At 38.2% G+C, this 27,327-nt stretch overlaps 1 protein-coding gene across 1 annotated transcript in view; it reads left to right on the forward strand.

Annotated features, from left to right (window-relative positions):
- CCDC146 (coiled-coil domain containing 146) overlaps positions 1-27,327 on the forward strand; it is a 129,845-nt gene that overhangs the window by 50,473 nt on the left and 52,045 nt on the right. Inside the window, exon 3 of the mRNA XM_078060057.1 lies at positions 26,423-26,505. Within this exon, the coding sequence (XP_077916183.1) occupies positions 26,423-26,505 (83 nt within the window). The remainder of the gene's footprint in view (positions 1-26,422; positions 26,506-27,327) is intronic.

A 27,327-nucleotide genomic window follows, 5' to 3' on the forward strand; every position in this document is an offset into this window, starting at 1 on the left:
TATGTCCTTTTAGGATAATAAAGAATTTAAAACATTCACTTTTTAAACACTTGATTTGAAATGTCAACAGCAAATAATGTTTATTTTAACATTCCTTAGGGGTCTTAGTCCTTATTCATCATAAATTTGAAAAAGAACTTTAAACAATACCCTGATTTCAGCAACCCATAGAGAGATCAAGAATTGCCTGATTTTGGTTAGAACTAGAATAACAGTTGATAGTTTCTTTGATCTGTCTTACAATGACCTCACTAGCATAGATGTAGACTAGAAATCCCTCTAGTATGGACCTACTATTAAAGATCCATTATGTGAATCCTTAAGGGTTCTGGTTCAAAAGAAGTATAGGGCAGAAACATCCAAGGCTCCATTTTTTATGAGACTACAGAACATAGAGTTATTTGACATGCTAGTGGCCCAGATCTTCAGTGGGGTACTCAGGGCTCCTCAGCTAAAATTTTATGAAACTGGAATATCCCATGGGAGTCTTGAGATGTCCATCAGTCATTATCTATCAACAGAATCTCTTTTTACCATGTACCCTACACCAAGCCAGGGATCATGAAGGATCCAAGAGATCCATGGGTCATGACATCTAATTTTGCTGTCATCTAATTTCCAGAGACTTAGAAAACTTCATATAACCAATGTTGGAGAAACAAAATGTATTTATTTTTATTTATCAAAAATTGATCTTATTTCTTTTTATATTCCTGAAACAAACAATAAAAACATAGCAAAGAAATCGTGAAAATCAAATTGTGTCTTTCTTTCTTTTTTGTTTCAGATCATGGCTTTCTGCACCTTCTCTTTGTCTCTCATTGTTTCTGGTAGTTATTTCCTATAAAATCACTGCAAACCCTGAATTAGCGAATACTGAACCATTGCTCCCAGGGGACATACTGGGTTAGGTTTCTGTGAGGCTCTGGTCATATTTTTGTCAACTGATCAATACATAACCTTGTTTTAAATGTGTTTCTGTTTAAAAACATCTTATTTTATATTGTTGACTCATTCACATGGAACTCATGGCCAAGATAACTATAATTCACGCCTGAAGGGATCTTATCTAACACAAGTATTTTCTCCATAAGGTGCCTCACAACTTTCTTGTACTTAGGAACACCGGGCAGCCCTTCAGCACTAAGGCCCTTTTCAACAGTGAAATCACCAACAAAAGGCACAAAACTGTGGAAAACGTGACCCTTAGACCACAGAAAGGATACTTGTTTACAGAATGAGAGCTGAAGCAAGACAGCAGAGTGCTGCCTTCTTTGAGCTCAGCTGCACGTTGGGCAACTCAAAATGTTCACCATTCTAGGGATGTCTACAAATCCCCAAAGCCTGCCAGTATTATCTTGGGGTTACAAACAAATTTTAATGAGTAAATGAATTTGCAAACACACAATCCATGAATAATGAGGACTGAAGGTATACTGTTAACAAAATCCATGGCTTTAAATTCTTGAAAATATCTATTCATTCATTCTAAGTTGAGATGTTTAATTTGGTTTTACCTGTTTCAGCACTTGCTTTCCTTGGGGTATTGGTTTATTTGGCATTTTAAAATAATATATAAATATAAATTTATATTATGTATAACATATTACATGTATATACATTATATGCTATATAATGTATTCTATATGTCATATATGTTATAATGTATAAGTTAAGTCATACAACTTAGCTAAAGGATTTACTTTAATATTTCAGTTCATTCATCAGAATAGTGTGCATCTTAAAGAATTAAATTATTATGGAAAAGTGGAAAATATCAGAGGAAAAGAGGAAAATATTAAACTAATTCCATGCTAATTGGATAATTTCATGCTGAATGCATGTCTTTTAAATGCCTGTCTTTACTCTGAGACTCATTTTTAAAAGACTCAAGTTTATTTTATGAAATACATATGACAGCATGTGAACTCTCAATAAAGGTTAACTTAAAGGTGATTTCCACTGTGCTGGTAAATAAAGAAAATTTATGAAATGGATTAAATTTGGTAAATAGTAAACATTGAAACACACTGCTTAGCCCTTCCCGGTTCTTAGGAAATCTTTTAAAGCATTTACAGTGTAGCATTCTGAGGTACAGCATTATCTTATTTAGTTTCTTTCTTTCTGCTTCTAGTTTGATAATATCTATGATTTGAGTCATTTCCTGTTCTTTTCAGGGAAAATCTTTCAGGGTAGAAGAAACTACTTCATGATCATTATTAACAGATGCAAAACTGCTTGCTCCTTATTTTGTTTATTTTAAGTATCCACTATTATTGATCACAGCTTTCCTCATACAAAGTTATTCTGATTATGTGTGCATGTACCAATGATTTGGCATGTCTTTGACAATTGATACAAAGTTTATCTGCAACAATTGCTGCTTCACAAAAAGAGGAGACAGACACAAAAGTTTTGTCAGTCACCTGTAAATATAAACTAAATCTTCCTTCATTACTGTGATCATCTCAAAAATAACATGACATGATACAGTGAAAAGAGCCTTAGGATGATAGTCTTGGAACTCATGTTCTTAGTGAGGAAACCTCCGCTTTCTTGCCACTTAGGTTGGCTTTAATTTCCATATCTGTAATATGAGAAAGTTAAGTTAGAGATCACTAAGTCTCCTTTCAGCTGTAACGGTTTATGATTCTAAATGTTATTCATTAGAAGCCATATAAGAGCAAAGCAAAGCATCAAAATGTAAAAAAAAAAAAAAGAAAAAAAAGTACAGACTATCCTTTAATTAAATCATTAATTCCAATGGAAAACTATAAAGATCTACTTTGTTTTAGCTATTCATCCGGTCAATGAATACTTATTTTGCATTTATTGAACCGTGCTCTGTACTGGCCCTGGGGGTAACAAGGGTAAAAAAACAGACACTTCCCTCACTTGGTGGAGCTTTAAGTTGTAGAGGAACATGTTCCAAGCCAGAGCCAGCCTTGGGCAGGGGCGAGATGTTTAGCCTTAGGGCACACAAAGGCCTCTTCTGAACCCCTCATTTCCCTCCCACTATACCATGGCGTTGGCCTCACCTTTTGTTACTCCTGAAATGGCCACTTTTCAAGTCATTTTTTCCAAATTAGACCACAAAGGTTGTATAGTGTCTGTAAATAATCACTTCTACTTGGGATATATGCTGTCTGGGGAGAGAAGAGAACTTCCTGTTTCTCTCCTTTATTAGGCTTATTTCTTTGCTTCTTAACCCATCTCCCTAACAACCACCACTCCAAGATCTTCATTTACAAAGCAGAAAAAGCATTTAGAACAAAAGGGATTTTAAAAAGAAAACCTTATCCCATACAAATGGCATATGTAGCGTCCCTAGGTCTAAAACTTACTTAATGAGTGTAGGGTTTATCGATTCAGCAAATTATAAATTCTGCAGAATGCACAGAATAAAGACATCGCTGTAGTATTGAAAATATGAAAACACAAGAGTAAATATATTAACACGTTCTGCTTTTTACATTTGCTCCTTTCCTATTTTTCCCCTCCGTTTTATATCTTTGCTTCTGTAGTGTGAAGCAGTGGGGGTAAGGAGGGAGAAGCAGCATATGGATTGGGGGATTTTACTTTTCTCCTTTCTAAGGCAGGCACCAGAGGGGAGCTTGGCCTGACTTGGAGAATCTAGGCCAAGTTTAAGTTGCTCTTCCTCATTGCTCCACAAATAGCTAACATCTGCTGCTTATTATGTGCCCATCTTCTATAATTTTTCCCTCTAATTCCCACCCAAACATAGAAGACAGAAATATAGTGGAATGAAGTGGAGCCTGAGATGGAGTTTGGTGGGGTAAAGACAACAAGACAAAGAAACAAAGAAAAAAGACGGGGGCGGGGTGGGGGAGGAGGAGAGCAAAACTGAATCATGGTAGGAGCTGTACCGTGATCTTTTATTTAATGAAGACATTAAATCCATATGTAAAGCTAATTTTATAGGATTTTTTTTTCTGGAATGGATACTGAGAGAACAAAGTTATAGGATAGGATTGGAGTCAGAGCATCAGGGCATCAAAGATAAACGTCTTCTCCATCACTTCAACAGTGGCCTTAGTTGTGTCCACAGGTGCTTCAGATTATATTATCATATTGCCCATCTGCAAAGTTAAATAAACTTTTAGGACATACAAGTTCCAAACAGCTTAACTTGACAAACAGTGCGAACTTTTAGCCAGCATATCTGATTTCCAAATGTTTAAAGGAGTTTTGTTGTGGAACTATTCGCTTTCCTAACAACTCAATTCCTTGTAATTCCTTGAGTTTGCATGTTTTGAAACCCCAGTACTACAGCAAATAGCAAAATGACGTTGTCAGGTGGAAGGTGAATATACTAAACATATATTCCAGTCATTGATATACAATATTTAGAACAGGGCACCTGGGTGGCCCACTCGGGTAAGCATCTGCCTTCGGCTCGGGTCATGATTCCAGGGTCCTGTGATCGAGCCCCGCATCGGGCTCCCTGCTCAGCAGGGGAATCTTCCTCTCCCTCTGCCCCCGCTCATGCTCTCTCTCACTCATGCTGTCTCTCAAATAAATAAATAAAATCTTAAAAAATAAAATATTTAGAACAAATAGTGTTTAGAGTTTACTAAAGGAACTTTAATATTAAACAGCTATTGCAAGCTTTTCAGGGCCACAAAACCTCAGGAAATGATGTTTCATGTTATCAAGACCAACCCGTTCATTTTACAGATGAGTGAACAGGTCTAGGAAAAGCTAAATGATCTGTGCAACCCTGACCAATTCTGCTCAGGTCTTCCAGTTTCCAAGCTAGCTTTTCTAGCTAATTCCGGATTGATCTGTATAGTACTCTTAATTTGTTGCTAGACTATAGAAAAATTTCACCAAAATATAGTTTACCCATATTAAAACTTTCCTAATACAATGCTTCTGGGATTTTAGAAAGAATACAGTTTCTTCAGGTCTTTCAAAATAATTGGGAGTTCCCAAACGTGCTATGTTCACATGCCTTGTTGTACATGAAAATGATTCAGACAGTTTCTCCAATATATACTAATCTGTATCCATAATTTTTTCCCATTTGTCTTCCTGGCTATGATTGTTTGTGTTGTCTGGCTTAGAGTATAAATTCTTAAAATAATTATTTTTTATTTTTTAAAGATTTTATTTATTTATTTGACAGAGAGAGCGCGAGCGAGAGCAGGAACACAAGCAGGGGGAGTGGGAGGAGAAACAGGCTTCCTGCCGAACAGGGAGCCCGATGTGGGGCTCCATCCCAGGACCCTGGCATCATGGCCTGAGCTGAAGGCAGACACTTAACAACTGAGCCACCCAGGCGTCCCAAAATAATTATTTTTAAAAAGGTATCTTGTGCCCCACCCTGCCCAGAGCTGCATTCTAGAAGGCATGTGACCAATTTTTTTTAATCCCTTTCCTGAAAACTTTTTTTTAAGATTTTATTTATTTATTTGAGAGAGAGAATGAGATAGAGAGAGCATGAGAGGGGGGAGGGTCAGAGGGAGAAGCAGACTCCCCACTGAGCAGGGAGCCCAATGCGGGACTCGATCCCAGGACTCCAGGATCATGACCTGAGCCGAAGGCAGTCGCTTAACCAACTGAGCCACCCAGGCGCCCGAAAACTTTTTTTTCTGATTATAAATGAAATACTTGCTCAATGTAAAAAAGATTAGAAAATACAGAAATACATATGAAAACTAATCCTTTTTTTATTATCATGGTAAAATATCCATAACATTAAATTCACCATTTTAACCATTTTTAAGTGTACATTCAGTGGCATTAAATACATTCACATTGTTGTACAACCATCACCACCATCTGTCTCTAAAACTTTTTCATCGCCCTCTACTGAAATTCTGTACCCATTAAACAATAAATCCCCATTCCCCGCTATCCCACTCCTTGTAATCACTATTCTACTTTCTGTGTCTATGGATATGACTATCCTAGGTACCTCATGTAAGTGGAATCATAAAATATCTGTACTTTTGTACTGGATTATATCATTTAGCATAATGTCTACGAGGTCTGTTCATGTTGTAGCATGTATCAGAAAGAATACCATTTTTTTTTTTTTTAGATTTTTATTTATTTATTTGACAGAGACACGGTGAGAAAGGGAACACAAGCAGGGGGAGTGGGAGAGGGAGAAGCAGGCTTCCCACTGAGCAGGGAGCCCGATACAGGGCTTGATCCCAGGACCCCAAGATCATGACCTGAGCCTAAGGCAGACGCTTAACACTTGAGCCACCCAGGCACCCCAGAATACCATTTTTTTTAAGGCTGAATGATATTCCATTGTATGTATATGCCACATTTTGTTTATCTGCTCCTCTGTTGATGAACATTTGAGTTGTTTCCACCTTTGACTTTAATGAATAATGCTGCTATGAAAATTTGTGTACAAGTATCTGTTCAATAATAGCCATCCTAATGAGTGTGAAGTGGTATCTTGTGCTTTTGATTTGCATTTCTTAATGATTAGTGATGTTGAGCATCTTTTAATGTGCTTATTGGCCATTTATATTCTTCTTTGGAGAAATGTCTATTCAGGTCCTTTGTTCATTTTTGGATTGGGTTGTTTGGTTTTTTTGTTGTTAAGTATAATAATACTTTTATTAACATTTTGGAGCATTTCAAGTCATTTTTCTGAATGTGTAATTTGATATAAAAAAAACATCTACTACATAGTTTTTAATCTTTAAAAATTTTGAAGTGTAATACCCATACATTAAAGTGTCCAAAATATGATGTACAATTCAAGTCAAATACTCAACCACTACCCAAGTCAAAAAATAAAATATTGCCAGCTCCCAGAAAGTCCCTTTATACCCACTCAACCTGTAGTAGCTACTGTTCTGACTTTTATAATTTTTATTTTATTGTTCACAGTTTTACCGCTTAAGCATGAGTCCCTAAACACCATACTTTGCTTTACTTTGTTTTATATTTTAAATTTACTTTGTATATTTACATACTTATGTACATTTACATACATATATATTATATATTTATATACTTATGTATATTTTAAACATACTTTGTTTTATATTTTAAATTTGATGTAAACAGAATCATACAAAATGTATTTTTTGTGTTTGAGTTTTTTCCTTCTGTTGTATTTGTGAGAACCATTCGTATATTTGCATGTATTGTTCTATTATATGGTTCTGCAGGTTTGAATCCTCGCTTCTCTCCTTAGAGCACAGCCTCTCTGTGACATACCTATTTCATAGGATTATTAGAAGAATTAAATGAGATAACGTATTCAAGGCTCCTAGCACATTTTTCTGGCATATATTATTATGTGTATATTAACTATTAAACTGAAGCCTTACCTAAACACTATAGTTTTTTTTTAAGATTTTATTTTTATTTAATTTAGAGAGAGAATGAGAGAGAGAGAGAGAGAGCACGAGAGGGGGGAGGGTCAAAGGGAGAAACAGACTCCTCACTGAGCAGGGAGCCCAACTCGGGACTCGATCCTGAGACTCCAGAATCATGACCTGAGCAGAAGGCAGTCACTTAACCAACTGAGCCACTCAGGTGCCCAACACTATAGTTTAGATTGTTGACATTTTTCCACAAGTTTCTTTGTGTGTAACATTCTATTCATCTCTACCATAACACATTTATAAATATATGATAGTTTGCAGTGCATGATAATTACACTGATCTAGTTTTCAATGCTCAGGATAAGGATACCCTCAGTAAAAATCTTCGATGGAATACTAATTATTGCTAACACTCTTGTCTTCTGTGGAATAAGGTGTAGTCTTTAAGTTTAATGAGTAATTCAGAACCATATTCAAAGTAACACAATGTGAATTTTGTTTCTTTGTGCTTTCTTTTTAAACTAGTCCATAGAGTCTATTCTAATGCTTTGGTATGTTCTTTTCATCACCTCTATGACTGGCAAATATTCATTCTCTGAGGATAGATTCGGGTTTTGAGGAGAGCCAAAGGTTCTCTTAGCTCTGTGTAGAGCTAAGTTCAGTAATTAAGGTAGGAAATCAAGCCAATTGATACGGATTTTGTTTAAAAGTTGGCTATTTTGATGATTAAGTATATTATAATATTGATTATTATACTATATTGTTACATATAGACAACATAACATTATTGGATTAAATTGATAGCCTTTGAAGTATTTTAGATCACACTCACTTGGATATTTTAACTCTGATACTTTTGGTTATCAAGAAATGTATAACCTTATACTGAAAAATTTTTTTTAAAGATTTTATTTATTTATTTGTCAGAGAGAGAGACACAAGCAGGGGGGAGTGGCAGGCAGAGGGGGAAGCAGACTCCCCGCTGAGGAAGGAGCCTAATGTGGGACTTGATTCCAAGACCCTGAGATCATGACCTGAGCCGAAGGCAGATGCTTAAACTGACTTAGCCACCCAGGCATCCTGTTATACTGAAAATTTTCAAACCTATACAAAAGAAAATCATACAATGTAGCCCTGAGTGCCCATAACCCAGCTTCAGATTATGGACAATCTTGATTCATTCCCCACTCATTTCCTACACCACCAAACTCCAGATTATTGTGAAGCAAATCCCTAAATTATCAAAGCATTTTGTTTATAAATATTTCCCTATGTATCTCTAAAAGGCAAGAACTCCCTTAAAATGTAGGCACAATGCCATTTTCATCTTTCCCCAACTAACAAAAATTCCTTAATATCATCAGATATCCAGTGTTCACACCTTCTCTAATTGTCCTATACAATTTTCTTTATTATCATGCAGTTATGCACCAACTTGATACATAGTTACATTCAATTGATTAATTTTGTTTTCAATTTTTAAAATTGCTTTTAAATTTAATTTTATAGTTAAGGTACTGTTCTACATGTTCTACTGTTCTCCAAAACAAAGTATATTCAAAGAATTCTAACTTCTATCCCCAGCCCCTTCACCCTGTTCCCTCCCTCTTCCTATAGGATAATTCTATTTCAATGTTTATCCGTCCTTTATATTTATATATCTATCTTTATTCATAGCATAGCTTCTGGAATTTACGAAGATTTGTGTTGTTATAATGGTTATCTGTATATTCATAACATTATATAATATCCTTCGCCCTCTTTAATTAATTTTGACTACTGTCTCTTGGTTTTATACTCTAAGTGAGATTGAAATGAACTAACATGTCTTCTTCCTCCATCCTTCCTCACAGCATCAATTTATATAGTGTCCATTCATGGATATTGTCCACCTCTGCATGGTCTTTCATGTTTGCCAACCTATATTACCTTAAGTTCTCTAAAGGTTTCACACTGTCTCCATGCTATCAGCAAGATTATGCTACTCATTTCTGAGTTTAATTCACAAAAATAAGTAACAGAATAGGATTATGGCCAAATCCCTACAAAGCACCTCTCACCAGCTTTGTCAACTTGGTCAAGTTTCTCAACCATCTTGAGTTTTGTTGCCATTGTTATTATTGTTAACATAAAAGTTTTATTTTTTTAAATTTTATTTTATTTTTTTTTAAAGATTTTATTTATTTATTAGAGAGAGAGAGAATGAGAGAGAGAGCACATGAGAGGGGGGAGGGTCAGAGGGAGAAGCAGACTCCCCGCCAAGCAAGGAGCCCGATGCGGGACTCGATCCAGGGACTCCAGGATCATGACCTGAGCCGAAGGCAGTCGCTTAACCAACTGAGCCACCCAGGCGCCCCTAAATTTTATTTTTGAAAATTTTGGATTGTAATACTTATTTATAGAGTGATTGTGAAGACTAAATGAGATATAATATACACAAAACAACACATAGCCAAGCCCCACATCGAACTCCCTGCTCAGCGGGAAGCCTGCTTCTCCCTCTCCCACTCCCCCTTGCTTGTGTTCCCTCTCTCGCTGTGTCTCTCTCTGTCAAATAAATAAATAAAATCTTTAAAAAAAAAAAATAAATGTTAAGCATTACTTTCAATAAAAGATAAAAGAAGAGTGATTAATTTGTACTTTTTGTGTGTTCATTCATTTGGTAAATATTTATTGAGTAAATTCATTTCAGGGATTACTCCTTTAATTTAGTAAATATTTATTGAAAGACTTCTATTTGCTAAGCAGTCACATGTACTCTTTCGTTCACTTACTCAAGTCTTTGTCAGTTCCACATGGGGCAGACCTTGGGCTCTAGTGATGGGAGTCCCTACCTTTAAGGAACTTCCAGTCTTCCATCTTACCCCAAGTCATAAATTATGCTTTTTTTTAAAAATATTTTATTTATTTATTGAGAGAGAGAAAGTGCACAAGCAGGGGGAAGGGCAGAGGGAGAGAGAGAATTTCAAGCAGACTCCCCGCTGAGTGTGGAGCCCGACTTGGGGATGGATCCCATCACCCCAAGATCATGACCTGAGCCAAAACCAGGAGTTGGATGCCCAACTGACTGAGCCACCTGGGTGCCCCGAATTATGCCACTTATAAATAAATCCTTTTTGTCCCTTTAACTCCCCTCTTGGAATCCCTAGCATGCTGGTGCCTGACTTGCCTGGAAATAATTCTCCCATTTGACTATATTACTGGATGCTCACTTCCTATTTGGCCCAAACCTCTACCAAAATGGTAACTACTGGAGTAAGTTGTTAAGAATTTATCTGCACTTCCCTTACAAATTACAGGGTTTTTTTGTTTGTTTGGTTTGGTTTTTTGGTCAAATCTCGTAAAGTACAGAACCAAAGCAATAGTTAACTGCAAGGGTAATGTTTGTAGATTTTTTTTTTGAAGTCCTTTATAGTTAACTGAATGTTTCCTGTTTTTCAGCCCCAAGAAAATTTAGCTGACTGACAATTTTTCACAGTGTCTTCATAATCTTTTTAGCTTATTTTTTGTTCCATGGTGTTTTATTGAAATGAAAATTCATTTCAGCATCCAAATAATAAAATATTTAAGCTTACATAATTTTTAAATATCTCAATTAGTCAAAAAACTATCAGAATCATGTTTATTTGATAAATTTATCAGGAGCTAAAATGGAAAAACAGTAAGAAAATCTCAAATTTTAAACTGTTAAGTTCTTTTTCTTTTTTTTAAAGATTCTATTTATTTGAGAGAGAGAGTGCATGCGCATGAGCAGGTGGAGGAGTTGAGGGAGAAGCAGACTCCCCGCTAAGCAGGGAGCCTGATGTGGGGCTTGATCCCAAGACTTTGAGATCATGACCTAAGTCGAAGGGAGATGCTTAACCAACTGAGCAACCCAGGCGCCCCTAACTGTCAAGTTCTTAACCTCAGATGAGGCAGTCATACACCCTTGTGCTCTGGTAGGTACACAGATAGGCAAAAGAGACAGCTACAACCCCAAGGAATAGGACACTCCAAAAAGTTTGTGCAAGAGTTTTATAAATGGAGCCATTATCTTAATTATTTTCTACCTTTAGGTATATATGTCATATACATATAACATATGTACAGAGTCCCAATCTCAAATGCCCACAAGATCCATAAAAGTAACATAAATAAGTGAAACAGCCAAGATATTAGTACATGAGCCATACATGGAATGGGTGAGGCAGACTGTGCTCCTTTTAAAAGGGGCAGTATCTTTAAATATCTCTGAAAGTCAGCCTCTGCTAAATGCCAATTGATTGTTGTAATGTTGGAATATGAATCCAGTGTCATCAAATCTAGTAATTTTTAAAGAGAAGCTGAAAATTCCACTTTTATGTAAAATCTACCAATTTTTAAATGTTGCTAGGTAATTTTCTAATCTTATTTTTAAATTGTGCATAGTAAAAGCATTTTCAGAATGTATTTATACTATTGGCTACTAGTTTGCAGTTGTGAAATACGCTCTTATGACATGAATTAAGGTCTATCTTACATGTGTTTGAAGATTAGGTAGTGTCTTACCTTCTTTTCCTCATACGGAAATCTGTAGGAAAAAAAGAAAGAAAGAAAGGAAAGAGAGAGAGAGAGGAAAGAAAGAAAGAAAGAAAGAAAGGAAGGAAGGAAGGAAGGAAGGAAGGAAGGAAGGAAGGAAGGAAGGAAGGAAGGAAGGAAGGAAGGAAGGAAGAAAGAAAAAAAGAAAGAAAAGAAATTTGTAGCATTGGTTGCATATCCTTAAACTGTTAAAAGCTATCGGGAATAACTGGAAATGTGGCATTTCCATGAAATGAGGCTATTTGTGTTTGCCAGAAGGCACATTAAAATATTTTGTAATAGTTGACTTAGTGAACTAGAAACAGCTGTGTTTGGTGAAATGTTTGCTACAATCTATTTTTTTAACTTTTTTTTTTCATTTCTTTTTACTTTGCTTGGTATCAAAGTTGGTATCAAGTGAAGAAAGTTAAAATTATACTTGGTGGTATTATATGGTTTTCTTTCCTTTTTCCAAAACTAAGACAAGCTAACAAACTATGTCTCCAAATATCGTAGAAACCAGATTTCTTGGGAAACTGTGTTAATTTCTGAATATTCCACCCTTGTCTGAGGAAATTCCAAGATAATTTGTTATATAATTGCCATGGGTAATAGCTATCCACTGTTACCATTCAATTGCAGTATGTTAAGAAATTTATAAGGTGACTAAATGGTTCATGTTGGTACATAAACTAAGAAGATTCTTAGGATCTTACCTTATGTTTACCGTAACACTTTATGATACCCATTTGGTTATAAAAAAAATTCTCTTATCTTGACCTTTAAAGAGTTCTTGTTAGGATTCAAATATTCAGATATTGGATTTTCTGCTTTATTTATGGATTTGAATCTCTCTGGTACTTAAATTTGGGCCATCAATCTACTGAAGTAGATTGGGCGGAAGTAGTATGGGCTGAGTAATGCATCCTCAGAGATAGATCATGTTGAGTTGAGGACTTCCCCTAGGTGGCAAGGGGTCAGGAGAAAATGTTTGAACAAATTTTCTATCCAAAGGCACTTAATATTCCATTCCCAACTGTATAGGCAATGAATATTCCACATATAGTCAACCAATCCATAAATCTCCCACAATCAGTATCGAGTTTATGTCATCTTACCTTTATACACATGTGCACACATGCACATTCACACAAACACCCTTCAGGCTGCTGGTGTTCCTCCTAGACTGACCTCTTTATTTTCTTTTGTGATGTCCTTGATGATCATTTGGCCCAATTCACACGTGTATGTGGAGAGGGAAAACCGTATGTTGAAATTTCCTTTTGTGAGATGTTCAATCCTTCATGTCATACCCCTACTCTGCTAGAGACTTTTAGGTTCTTCAGACATGTGCTGAGCAAGGTTCTTGGGGCACTAGAATGATCCCTGCCTCCAGAGAGCTTTTCATCTGCTAGACAGACATGTGAGCAAGACTTCAATATTGACAAGATACGTACTTTGAGGAATGTGTGAGATATAGTGGCCTCATTCATTAAATATTTGTGTGTAGTTTAGTGTCAGCTTATTCTAGATGCTCAGGATACATCAAGTGAACAAGAGGGTCAAAGATATTCTGCCCTAACTTAAACACTTGTAGAACACACAAAAAGGCAGGGTGAGAGGACTGGCCTCTATTTTCATGGTTAATAAACGTTGAATGGCCTCTGCACTCTAGCAATAAACAATCTAAAAACGCAATTGTGAAAACAATTCCATTTACAATAGAATCAAAAAGGATAAAATACTTGGAATAAATTTAACAAAAATGAAATGGCTCGTCCAAACATGCTACCAGGATTTAGGAACTCACCTACAAGAGACTCATTTTAGACCAAAAGACACCTGCAGATTGAAGGTGAGGGGGTGGAGAGACATTTGTAACGCAAATGGATGTCAAAAGAAAGCCGGAGTAGCAATACTTATTTCAGACAAACTAGACTTTTTTGTTCTTGTATTGTCTTTATCCTGCTTTGATATCAGGGTAATACTGGCCTCACAGAATGATTTTGAATGTGTTCCCTCTATTCCCCTGTTTGTAAGATTTTGATTAAGATTGTCATTAATTATTTTTTTTAATTGTTTGGTAGAATTCAACAATGAGACCTTGTGGTCTTGGGCTTTTCTGTGCTGAGAGATTTTTGATTCCTAATTCAACTTTCATTCTTGTTACTGGTCTAAGAAGATGTCCTATTTCTTGGATTCAAGATTCATGATTCAATCTTAGTAACTTGTGTGTTTTTAGAAATTATCTGGGTTTTTTTCCCTAAGTTATTTGATTTGTTAGTACAGAATTGTTTATAGCAACCTGTTATCACACTATGTATTTCTGTGGTATCTGTTATCTTTTCCATCTCTCCTTTTGGTTTTTGAGTCTTCTCTCTTTTTTTCCTAGTTAATGTAGTTAAAACATTGCCAATTTTGTTTATTATTTTGGAAAAGCTGGTCATCACTTTCAATGTTAAGTTACTGTTTATTCTGGTCTCTATTTATTTCTGATTTTTCTTTGTTATTTCCTTCCTCTACTAAATTTCAGCTAAGTTTCTTCTTTTTCTAGTTCCTTGTGGTATAATGTTGTTTATTTGAACTCCTTTTCTTAATACAAACATTTATAGCATAAATTTCACTCTAATATCTGCTTTTGCTGCATTCCATAGTTTTGGAATATTGTGTTTTCTTTCTTTTTTGTTTTGAGACATATTTTGATTTGCTGTTCGATTTCTTATTTGGCCCATTGCTTGTGCAGTAGTGTGTTGTTTAATATTTACATATTAAGTATTTAATATGTACATTGTAGCTTTTCCAGCTGTTTTTTTTTTAATATTTTATTTATTTATTTTGACAGAGAGAGACAGCGAGAGAGAGAGACAGTGAGAGAGGGAACACAAGCAGGGGGAGTGGGAGAGGGAGAAGCAGCCTTCCCGCTGAGCAGGGAGCCCGATGTGGGGCACGATCTCAGGACCCTGGGATCATGACCTGAGCCGAAGGCAGACGCTTAACCATCTGAGCCACCCAGGTGCCCCTCCAGCTCTGTTTTATTGCTAACCTTTAGTTTTGTACCACTGTGGTTGGAAAATATGCTTGGTGTGATTTCAGTCTTCTTAAATTTGTAATATTTGTTATGTCTCTTTTTATGTGATTTAACCAGGAGATTCTTCTATGTGTACTTGAGGAAAATGTGTAATTCTGTTTTTCTTGGATGAAATATTTTATATATATATATATATATATATCTTTTAGAACCATGTATCCTGAAGTATGCATCAAGTAAAAAATGTTCTTGTTAAAAAAAAAAAAAGAAAGAAAAAAACAAGAGTGGAACTCAAACATCCCCATATTCTGCTCCCAAGTTTCCATTTTATGGTATCAATGGGGAAATTCAAGCTGCAACTTTGGGTTTTTGTTCTTTTTTAAAGAACACTTCTGCAATCAGCAGTGAAAGACCTTACTGTCCCTCACAATCTGCCTCTGCTAGAAGGGGAAGTGGAGGGCCCTACTGTGAATACTGGCAAGAGCTCTGTGGGCAGAGCATCTTCAAAACAGGAAGGTGGACACCAGAAGTCCCAAGTTTCTTTGTTGTGGGAAGAGGTTATATCCCCTACCTATCACCTCCTGGCCCAGAGCTGGGGGACCTGGGCTGGCAGCCACCTGGGAGCGGCGGTGCTGTGGGCACACCAGAGGAGGCCTGATGGTGGGGGCCCACACCTACTCAGCAGCAGAGAGAACAGCCAGGTCCAGGGATCCAGCCCCCTTAGGAGAGGGTCAGAGCAGGGGCTTTGGTCTGTGAGCTACAAAGTGAGATGAACAACTGGCCAGCTGTGGACATAACCTTCATACATTTACAATCCTTACATGAGAAATGTCCTGGCCTTAAGGTCCTTAAGGACCCCAGCTTTTCAGGGTTCTCACTGCCTAAACCCGCTCAAGATCTTTAAAGGTGCACTAAAGGTGGGACTCTGTGTGTGAAAGACCGAAAGCTGATTGGTCAGAGTCCACTGGCAACACAATCCTTTCTGGGACCCATGTCACCCTTGCCCCCAACCCCTACTCTTCTGGTTCCTATTTTGTGGCATTAGTCATTCACTGGTTTTAACCTGGCTCTGTTTCCTGACTCTGATTATTTCTGACCCTTATGTGACTGCCCCTCATGTCTTTGGCCCAGTTAAGTTCTTCGCTCTTCGTCACTGGTTCACCCTTTTAAGCTCTTGAAGAGGCATCTGGGTTTCAATCTGACTCATTTCCTGCCTCCCAGGCTTATGGCCACTCCAGCCTACTACCATTTCTCCTCATGATCTTTGGAAGAAAAGGGGGAAATTTTTAAACTAGGGATAAATGATTGATAAAGTTCCAAGCAATGGCAACTTCAGTGGGAAAAATGTGAGTGTTTTACAGGAATGCCACCCTCTAGCATGTACATGCTTAGGCATGCTTTTTATTTATTTGGCTGCACATGTTATCTTAAAATTAGTATAACTTAACTTTGAAGTCTTACATATAGCTAAGCAATTGCATTACTCGTCCACAATGTCCACTGCATTTGATTCCTTAACTCTTGGGAGGTCCTGGTTGCCACTGGAGCCTCCCCCTCGCATTCCTGGGGTAGGCCACCAGAGGAGGGACAAGACAGCTGCGAGGGAACAGTCCCAGACCTCTTTGCTCATCCTGTGCACCTTGCCAACCACACAGAAGGGAGAAGAGAAGCTGTGGGTGATGCAGCTGGTTTTGTACAGCACATTCTCTGCTCTTTCAAGTCTATGTCCAGGCCAAGTTACCTTGCCCTATTCCTCTTTTATACCCACCTTCTCTGACAAGTAAGTGAATAAACAAGACTTCTTCCAACTGCATCATTTGTTTTAAGATAAGCCTAGATGAGGAACAGGTTAGTGAAAATTATCGAGCCCTTACAAGATACCAAGCCATGTGCTGGGGCTCAAAGATGAGTAAGGTAGGGTTTCTGTCATCCAAGAACACATAGCCTAGTGGGGGAAACATGTTTAACATATTTTGATAGTAGTGTACAATGTGTACAATAATAGATGCATCTAAAAATACAGAAAAAGAAGTGATTCTGCCTGGAGGTGTCTCAGGTGGTAACCACTGAGATGTCTTAAAGGCAGAATAAGAGTTCTCCAAGTGGACAAGAGAGAGAAGAAATTGAAGATCAGGGAATAGAACATGCAAGGCGTGGTAGGGCTGGGAACTGTACTCATTTTCTACCGCTCTTCTAACCAATTACCACAAACTCGGTGGCTTAAACAGCAAAAAATTATGATCTTATAATTCTGTAGGTTGGAAGTCCAACAGGGTTCTCACTGGGCTAAAATCAAGGTGTAGACAGGACCGCATTCTTTTCTGGAGGCTCTACCAGAGTATCTGGTTCTTTTCCTTTTCTGGCTTCTAGAGGCTACACACATTCCTTGTCCCATGACCCCCTTCCTCTAGTAGGCCAAGTCCTTCTCACACTTGCAATCTTTCCTCCTTCTTCCATTTCATCTCTCTAACTCAGCCAGGAAAGGTCCTCTGCTTTTAGGGACTCCTATGATTAGACTGGGCCAGCCAGGTAATCCACAGTGATCTCTGCTTGTCAGGGTCCACACTCTTTTAGTCACATCTGCACAGTCCTTTCTGTCATGTAAAGTAACATATCTCTAGGTATGTCACAGGGATTAAGATGTGGACATCTTTGGGGTCAAGGGGAAGGGCATCATTCTGTCCGCCACAGGACATGACACAGAACTGAAATGGTCATGGGAGGTTTAGAAAGGGAGGAGACCAGTTTGGACAGGGTGGTAGCTGCCAGATAATGAAAGCCTTTGTTTACCATGTTAAGGGACCCAGAGTGAATCCTGAAAGTGCTGGGATCCTTTGAAGGGTTTAAAGCAAGGTGAAAATTGTGTTTTGCGGGCGGCACAGAGGGACATAGTCAAGGGAGACAAGACTTGAAGCCGGGGCAAGTGGTTAGTTATCTATTACCACATGCTCTGTAAAGAATTATGGATTTTGTTTATTCTGTAAAAGGATAAAATGCCGCAGGAACATAAATTCCTGTCTAAAAAAAATGATCACAATACCTGAACACTGATACTGTATTAAGTAAACAATTTCGTATATTCCAGGTACTGGACAAGGAAGATGTTTATTACTCTCTAACCATAACTCTCATAGTCTTACAAGGCCCTTGCCCAAATAAAGTTCTAGCTTGTCTAATAACAGCCTGCAGACCCCTCCGTTTGGGGGGTCCTCAGGATATAGGTGATATCTCGGCCTCTGGGAGTGAATAAGAGGCCCTGGGGAAAGTAAATAGTTTTAAAAAAGGGGGGAAAGATATGGACCAAATCCTGAATGGCACCAACTTTTAAAGGGAAGACCAGAGAAGAAAATAGAAAAGTAAGAGAGAGAATTGTGAGATTATATATTACAGGACCTGGGAGAGGAGAGAGTTCCAGGAATGATGAACTATAATAAGTCAATAGTAATAAATGTCATAAAATAATCAAGTAACCTAAGGACAGAGAAATGTCATTTGAATATAATAATTAAGAGGTCACTGGGGCTCCACTTCCAACTAAGATGGGAGTAACAGGACCCAGATTTACCCTCCTACCTTAAACAAGTAAAATCAAATCAAACAGTGGGGTTTTCAGACTTTGGACAACAGATTGCACAGGACAGTAATCTTCGGGGATACGTAATAAATTGAGACTTATAATTGTGCCGTCTTACAGAGTTTCCAAGTGATAGCATTGGAAGGGGAACCCAAACAGAACCAGGTGGTCTTGCTGATTTGTGGTGACGTATTTGGGGATTCAGGGAGGCCAAGTTGGCTAAAATACATAGGTGAGGAGAGGAAGAGTGTCACAGAGCAGAAACTCCAGAGATCTGCTGAGGAATGCTGATCAGTGCATGCTTGTGAGGATATTGCTGAGGCTGGAGAAAGGACTCCCAGAGAGGAGGCGATGGATCGAAACCTGAAACTCACACAGAGCCAAGAGTTCACGTTGCCACCAGTCAGAATAGAAAGACCTCCTAATGTATGGGCACTGAGTATACTGGGGCCAAATTAGCCCTGGACAAAAGATCATTCTGGACTTCCTTAACAAAGATCACAAGCAAGCCTTGAAAGGATCAAACTGTTTTCAAGTAACTTAACTATGACTCACAATGCCCCAAAATATTTAAAAGAATATTAAAAAAAAATTCCATCTCCCAACAGTGTAAAATTCACAATGTCTGGCGTGCAAAGAAGCAGGAAAATATGACCTATAATGAGGAGAAGAATCAAACAATGGAGTAAAATGGAAATAGAATTAATTGACAAGGACATCAGAACAGATTAAACTGTAAAATTTTGAATGTTGGGAAAAAAAGGTGGAAGGAAGCATAAACATAATAAAAGAAAGCTACAAAAAGGCTCAAATCAAACTTCTAAAGATGAAAAATACAGTATCTGAGATAAAAATTCACTGGATGGGATTAACAGCAGATTAAACACTAAAGAAAAAGAGATTAGTGGGTTTTAAGATGTAACGATAGATACTATTCAAAATGAAACAAAAAGGAGTGTAAAATAAAAATGAAAAGAACATCAGTGATCTGTGGACATCAAGTGGCCAAACATACGAATAATTATTTGCAGAAGGAGAGGAGAGGGGGACAGAAAAAATATTTGAAAAACCAACATCTGAAATTTTTCTAAATTTGATGAAAACTATGAACTCACAGATCCAACATTGTGAACAAATCTCAAGACTGAAGAAAACCACATCAAGATATATCATAAACAAATTATTGGAAAACAGTGGTTAAGAGAAAAACCTCAAAATCAACCAGAGAAATGAGAAAGTCTTTAGTCAGTTTATCAGTTTGGTGAAGTGCTGGCAGGCCAGTGACTATGCGTCGGTGAGTGACCGGAAGGTAGGGGAGTGGAGATACAGAGCCGAGATGACTCCTTTGAGAAAAGCTCAAGTGCGAATGAAGGAGAGATAGGAGCATAGCACCCAAAGCGGATTTTGTTTGTTTGTTCTTTTAAATGAGAAAGACTTGAGCAAATTTATAGGTTGAGGATAATGTCAATGATGATAATAATAAAATAACTGCCATTGATCAAGCTCTTATTTGTGTACTAGACACTATACCAAATACCTTATGTATAATTATTCATTTTGTTTTCACTATAGACATACGAGATTGGGACTACTTTTGTCTTTTACAGCTGAAGAAACTGAGGCACAGATTGATTAAATATGACTCCAAGTTACAAAGTTAAGAAGTAGCAGAGCGGAACAAAACAAAGAAAAAAGAGACAAACAAAAAAACAGACTCAAATATAGAAAACTGGTGGTTACCAGAGGGGAGGTGGGTGGGGAGATAGGGGAAATAGGTGAAGGGATTAAGAGTACTGTATGGTGACTAACATAACATAATAAATAAATACATAAATTCATAAATAAGTAAATTTTTAAAAAGAGTACACTTATCATGATGAGCACTGAGTAACATATAGGATTGTTGAGTCACTGTATTGTACACCTGAAACTAATGTAACACCGTACACTAATCACACTGGAATTTGAAAAAGAAAAAAAAGTAGAGCTGGAATTCAAATCGAAGTCCACTTGTGATGTACTCGACTACAATACCAGGCTGAGCCAGTTAAGAGGGAGAAATAGAGATTATAAAGGAAAGGAAGGTATAGCTGATGCTTTAATGCCTAGAACAAGGTAGGAGAGTATATATTTGAAAACACAGTTGGATAGGTTTGCCCTAATCAAGAGGAAAGGAGGTTGCGATTTGGGGAAAGAAGTTAGGGGTAGGTGTGGCTGTAGATAAATGGATCCGTTGATGTAGATGATGAGTTCAGGTGGCTTAATTTTGTTTGGTGAATGAGTTAGGTCTATGGGAAAGCTAAATCTGAAGTTAGGGGTAGGTGTGGCTGTAGATAAATGGATCCGTTGATGTAGATGATGAGTTCAGGTGGCTTAATTTTGTTTGGTGAATGAGTTAGGTCTATGGGAAAGCTAAATCTTAATATAACAATCAAGGGGAAAAGTCAAACAATAGGGGTGATGAAGCATTGTTGAGAGCTCAATTGCCTTTGGAAACTGCTTCAATGGCCATGTTGTTTATTTCTAGCAGAGAAAGGGAGAGCGTGAGTGGGAGACAAGGATGGTAAGGATTTATGCTTTCAAGTTTATGCTACTCCCCAAAGCCCACCATTCATCGGGATAAGGCCAAACCAGTAGGTAATGTCAAAGAGGCAGTAACAATAGAGTAGGTTAATAACCATGGTCACTGTGGTGGCCCTGCACACACCCACACAAACACCTAATTGTTTCCTCATGCTGACCCCCTTCCACATAAGTTCACTTGGTGAAAGTTCTTACTTTCCTTGGAATGTCCTAGAATTTCCATGTTTGAAATTTTTTCCGTATCATTACATGCTGTTCATGAATCATGAACTCTTGTTAAACTTTCAGCTCTAGAGTAAATGTTTCCTTCCAGTCTCAATTACCAACAAGGCAATTCAGTAACACAATTATCTATTGTGAAATCATATTTATGAACTTCATGACATTATATCTAACCTTCCGTTATGTCTACCCTTTGACAATTTGAGTTGGGTCTTATGCTCTGTGCCTTAGATCCTGCATTTTTAAAACATGACAAACTTGGTTTCTGTGCCCAATTGTATCATGCAGTGTGAAAATGCAACTATTTTTTCCATGTTTATGTTCATGAGTGAAGCATTTCATCCACTAGAATGGACTCTGAAGCTCCCAACCAGAGAAAGACCTGCTTACGGAGACAGTTTACAATTTCACAGAAAAGTCACTGTTAGATCAATATTACATCCAGATTATGAATTTTATTTTTAAGGAGGCTATAATCCATTCTTCACAGTTTGATCTTTTTCTTTTCTTTTTTAAACGATTTTATTTATTTATTTGACAGAGAGAGAGCACGAGCAGGGGGAGGGGCAGGCAGAGGGAGAGGGAGAAGCAGGCTCCCCGATGAGCAGAGAGCCTGGCATGGGGCTCCATCCCAGGACCCCGGGATCATGACCTGAGCCGAAGGCAGACGCTTAACTGACTGAGCCACCCAGGCACCCCTGATCTTTTTCTTTTTAAGAGATATTTATTCTTAGGAGAGTAGACCAAATAAAAGCTTATCAATCTTCTTTCTAAACATCAATGACTTAAATTTTTTCAATTTATGTAGAAACTACGAAGACATACCAGATATTTTGCTCTGTCAGCTTTCTTCACAGGTTCGTAGGCATTAAAGGCAGTCTGGCTATTGGGGTGATGGAAACAGCAAATAGGAAAGGAAGCCTCTCTTGCCTTCCTGCTTTTTCTGTAGTCATAAAACCTGCCAACGTGCACCCCTGGCCTACCTGCCATTGGGCTTCAATTAACTGGTATTTTAGAAAAGACTCAACTTAATACAGCTGAGTTTTCACTAAGTCTGAGCTAGAATCTGCTGTATCTGCCAGTAGGATCTGAACACGGCACTCTCCAGTTTGAAATTCTGCTCTGAATCCTTATTGTTTACAGCAATAGTTTTCAAGCATATTTTAATAGCCTTTTATTATTAAAAGCAATACATGTGTTGGAGAAAATTAGAAAATACAGATAAGCAAACATAAAAATACAAAAACCAAACATTCTTACTACCCAAAGAACATCATTTTAACAACTTAGTTCTTATCCTTCTAGATCAATACCTTATCGATATTCACTATTTGATGAATTGCTATCATATTCTCCTTTAATTCTTTAAATATGGTTTGCTTTCATTATTTGGACATATTTATAATAGCTGCTTTGAATTCTTTGTTAAGTCCAACATCTGCACCGCCCCTCAAAAGAGATTTTGCCCTTTTTTCCCCCTATTTCTTTGAAGGACTCATAAGTTTTTGTTGATAAGTGGATATTTTAGATAATATATTGTAACAACTCTGGTTTCTGATTCTCCCCAGGCTTCTTCTTGTTGCTGTTGGGTTTGTGTTATTGTTGTTCATTGTGTATTTGTTTAGTGACTTGGCTGGACTAATTCTGTGAAGTGTATCTCCCCCATAATGTGCAGCCTCTGATGTCTCTGTGTAGATACTCTTTCCCTGTTTTTATTTTTAACCTTGCCCCACCCACCTGAAGAGGTCTTCAGCAATAGGAAGGTGGGGCAGATGAGCTCTTCACTGGCTGCTAAGCCTGCCCAGAATAGTTCTTCCACAACATGGGGCTAGGGATAATGGGTGCAGTTCATGGTTCAAATGCCACAGTCAGCTACTGTTCTGAGTTTCAGATTTTGTTAAATAAATATATCTCAATATTTTGTATGCCCTTAGGTCAATTTCTAAGGACTTTAAATGGTTGTGTTAGATAATTTTGATGAGTTGAATCAATGTTTCTTTGAGGGAGAGGATTCATCAAGCTCTTCACATGACCATTCTGGAAGTTCCACCCTCTGGAAGTGGTCTGTAATTTATAATCTTATTCATTTGCTTTAACTTACAATATAGAGAAAATAACTGCATACTACCAAATATGGTTATTTACTCACAATAAAACTACTGAGTGTAGTGTAAGCATTCTGTAATTTCTTTTGTGTCTATCTTCTCAAACTGTGAGCTACTTCAGGGGAGGACCTATGTCACCTTTGCTTCTGCTTCTATCACACAGGGCAGTAGGTGAGAGGTAATGTCTTTTCAGCTTGAAAACAAAATTATAAATACTATATGCATTTTTAAACATAAGAGTCCAAAATTACCTTACACACATACAAACACACATTCTCACCCTTCATAACTTTTTCCCAGTAATTTTTCTCCTTTAAGAGGGCCCAAATGCAAAGCTGCTTCTTCTCCTTTTTTTTTTTTTGTAATATATTAGGCCTTAAAAGCACAGTGCTTATGTCCTACACCATTTTTAGGAACCATTGAAAATGTTTGAGATCCGAAGTAAATTACATATTAACTCAAAAATGCAGAAAGAAAACTGAAGGAACAAAATAAATGTGTTTAATGAAATATCTATAAAATGTAACGAGGTCAACCTACCAATAGCAACTCAGCACTTAAAAAATTATATGTAAATTATATTTAGGTGGCATATGAATACATTTTAAGATATTTGATATAGCCAGAAGTAGAACCTTCTTAAAGGGCTTAAAAATCTTATTTACCCAGTATGGAGGTTCCTCAAAAAGTTAAAAATAGAATTACCCTAAGATCCAGCAATCGCACTAGTATTTACCCAAAGAATACAAAATTACTAATTCAAGAGGATACATGCATCCTGAAGTCAGTCAGAGAAAGACAGATACCATATGATTTCACTTGTATGTGGAATTTAAGAAACAAAACAAATGATCATGGAGGGGGGAGTGGAAAGAGAGAGGAAAGCCAAGGAATAGACTCTTCAGTATAGAGAACAAACTGATGGTTAAGGTAGGGGGAGATACGGGTGAAATCGGTGATGGGGATTAAGGAGGGCAGGCGGCACTTGGTGTGATGAGCACTGGGTGTTTTATGTGTTGAATTCTTAAATTGTATACCTGAAATTAATATTACACTGTATGTTAACTAACTGGAATGCAAATAACTAAAAAAAAATCTTGTTTACTGTATGTCAGCCATATATAGAAAATGAGGGTTGTGAGGAATGGGACCCAGTCTGGCACCAGCTTGTAAGTCCCTCGCAAAGGATCCCAAACACTTTCACAAAAGAGAGAGAGTTTCACAGTGCATTTTACAATGTTTTTTCTGCCCTGATTTGGGTAGAGAGACCAAGAAAGCCCACCGTGGAGACTCTGACCTTCCCATTTTATCAGTTATGTTCATTCATTTGCTTGTGCGGCGTGTGTTTGCCAAGTAGCTGCACTGTGCCTGGGCTTCTACTGGTTAAAGACACCCTGAAGAACAAGGTGACCCAGGCCTCTTCCTCATGGTGCTTATACAAGGAGCTGGGCAGTCACGTAAGTCAATTTATTCCTGCAGATTGTAGTATACGTTATGAAGTACAGCATTCTTTTGGGGTCGGGGGTGTGTGTGGGTATCGGTCTTAATTTAGAAGTCAGAGAAGGCCTGATAATGGATTGATATTGAAACTGAGGTATGAAGAAAGAATTGGGGTCCAGGAAGAATGAGAAATGGCCAAAACAGAGGCCCTGGGGAAGGAAGGAGATTCATGCATTTATGGAAATAAAAGTCTGGAGCATTAGGAGCCTGAGAAGCGGGTTTTGAAAGGAGACTGGGAGGGAGCAGGGTCATACAGGACCTCAGGGGTCATCCCCAGGGTCTTGAATTCTCTTCCACTTGAGTTTTGAACACCCAGCATAGCAAAACCTTGTTTGATTTTTTAAAAAATCTCCCTGGAAAGTAGATGGGGTCCTGAGTGGACACAGGGACAGGTAGGGGGAGAGTGGGAGGTTTTGCAGTAGTCCAGCCGAGATGGGATGGGACTTGGACTAGTGGGATTAGGGAAAGGAGAGGAAAACGGATAGACTCTAGAAATATTTTGGAGGTAAGAATAACACGGCACTGATAAACACAACTCTTTTCTTGGGGCGCCTGGGTGGCTCAGTCGTTAAGCGTCTGCCTTCAGCTCAGGTCTTCACCATGGGATTGAGCCCCGCATCGGGCTCCCTGCTCCCGAGGGAAGCCTGCTTCTCCCTCTCCCACTCCCCCTGCTTGTGTTCCCTCTCTCGCTGTGTCTCCCTCTGTCAAATAAATAAACAAAATCTTTAAAAAAAATTAAAAACCACAAATCTTTTCTTTAGTTCCATTTTTTGATACTATGTCAGCAGCAGTTCAGTTAAAGTCAAACCTAATACAAATGCTCATTGCGTTATAGTAAAACTTAGGGTTTCATGTTGTGCTCTGATGTCTATTACTATTTATCAACTAAGAGAGTAAACCAAAAGTTCTCTTGCCAGAAATGAAAAAGGAACAAATAATATCACTTTCTGCACCCAATAAACTTGCATGCTTCTTTGGCTGTAGAGGCAGAGAGACTGTGGGACAGGGGAGTGATCATGGGTTTTTGGAGCTGGACCACTTGGGTTTACATTCTGACACTGCCTTTAACTAGCTCTGTAACTTGGAAACAAATCACTTAACTTTCTCAACTTTAGTTTAAAATGGAGATAATCCCTACTTCACAAAACATTTCTGACAATGAAATAATTGATGTACAGTGCTTGCTTGTAATAGATGCTTGATAATTATTAGTTCTCTCAACTTACAAATAGCCATCCTGGTCATCTATACCATTCAGGTTATTTGCTAAACCTAGAAATATGTTTTTTAGAATTGGAAGAATTTAACTCAATTCCTTCCCTCAATTTACAGATGAAGAAATGATAGTCTAGAGAGGTAAGAGTCTTGCCAGGAACACAGAGATTACAAGAGACAGAGTAGAACCATTTTCTCCAAACACCCAGCATCTTTGTAATACCCCACATTGCCTGGTATGTTTCCTCTCTAATGTTGAATGGGAAGATTTTACAAGATATCTCTGCTTTAGGCATAAGGGCGATGGCTAATGGTGATCTTGTATTCTCTTTGCTAGTTACACAGTATGGGAAAACTTCCTGGAACCAGAATGGCAGAGTTAAAAGCCAAGTACACCTTGCTGCATGATACCGTGGTAAGGTAGGCTATTTGCTCATGTGGAGACATCTTTTATCATATTTATATTTCTGTGTGTGTGTGTGTGATGGGCTCTATCTTGATTTTTATTCTCCCAGGCCTTGAGGCAAAGGGTTGAGTTCAAGTAGTTTGAGAAGTGATACCAGAAATTATCACGGGAGGATGGGGAAGTGAGATGGGGAAGGGAGCAATCTAGCCGGGGGTGTGCTTCTCGGTAGGTTTACACTGTGGCCAACTGGTGCTCAGTCTCACTGAGGACCCTCTGAAGGTGTGGCACACACCTCAGAACTCTGCCACCAAAGGGTGAGGAAACTGGGATATTTGTCCACTGTTTTCCATCCCTTGTTGACTAACAATTGCTCCTAGGGAGCGGAGCTCCTGGCACTTCGAGCATACCCCCTGAGAAGCCAAGCAAGTTCCTACAGCCAGAGAAAGCTCTCAGGCAGAGGCACGCAGGTGCTGTCAGTGTGTAAGGGAACTGTCCACCAGAGCTACAGGTGACCCCAGAGTGGGCTGGGGGGGTGGGATTTGGCGGGATACTGACATTTGCTGCTACAGGACACTCTTGTAGGATTCTCTGCTCCCCATCTCTCTTCACCACTCAGAAGTATAGGTTCGAGCACAACCCCAGCCTACATCTGTTGAGACGTTGGTCTTCTCACCTCTTCCACCTACCCTAGGCTACTCTCCTTAGCCTAGTCCCAATCAGCAGCAGGTGAGAATAGGCTTCCACAGGATAATTCCACAAAGTTTTCTAAGCACCTGCTATGAACCACTGGGAATCAAGGGAGAAAGAGTGAAGAAGGGAAATCCAGTTCTGCGGCT

This window comes from Halichoerus grypus, chromosome 12 (genome assembly GCF_964656455.1).
Source record: "Halichoerus grypus chromosome 12, mHalGry1.hap1.1, whole genome shotgun sequence".
Taxonomy (NCBI): Eukaryota; Metazoa; Chordata; class Mammalia; order Carnivora; family Phocidae; genus Halichoerus; species Halichoerus grypus.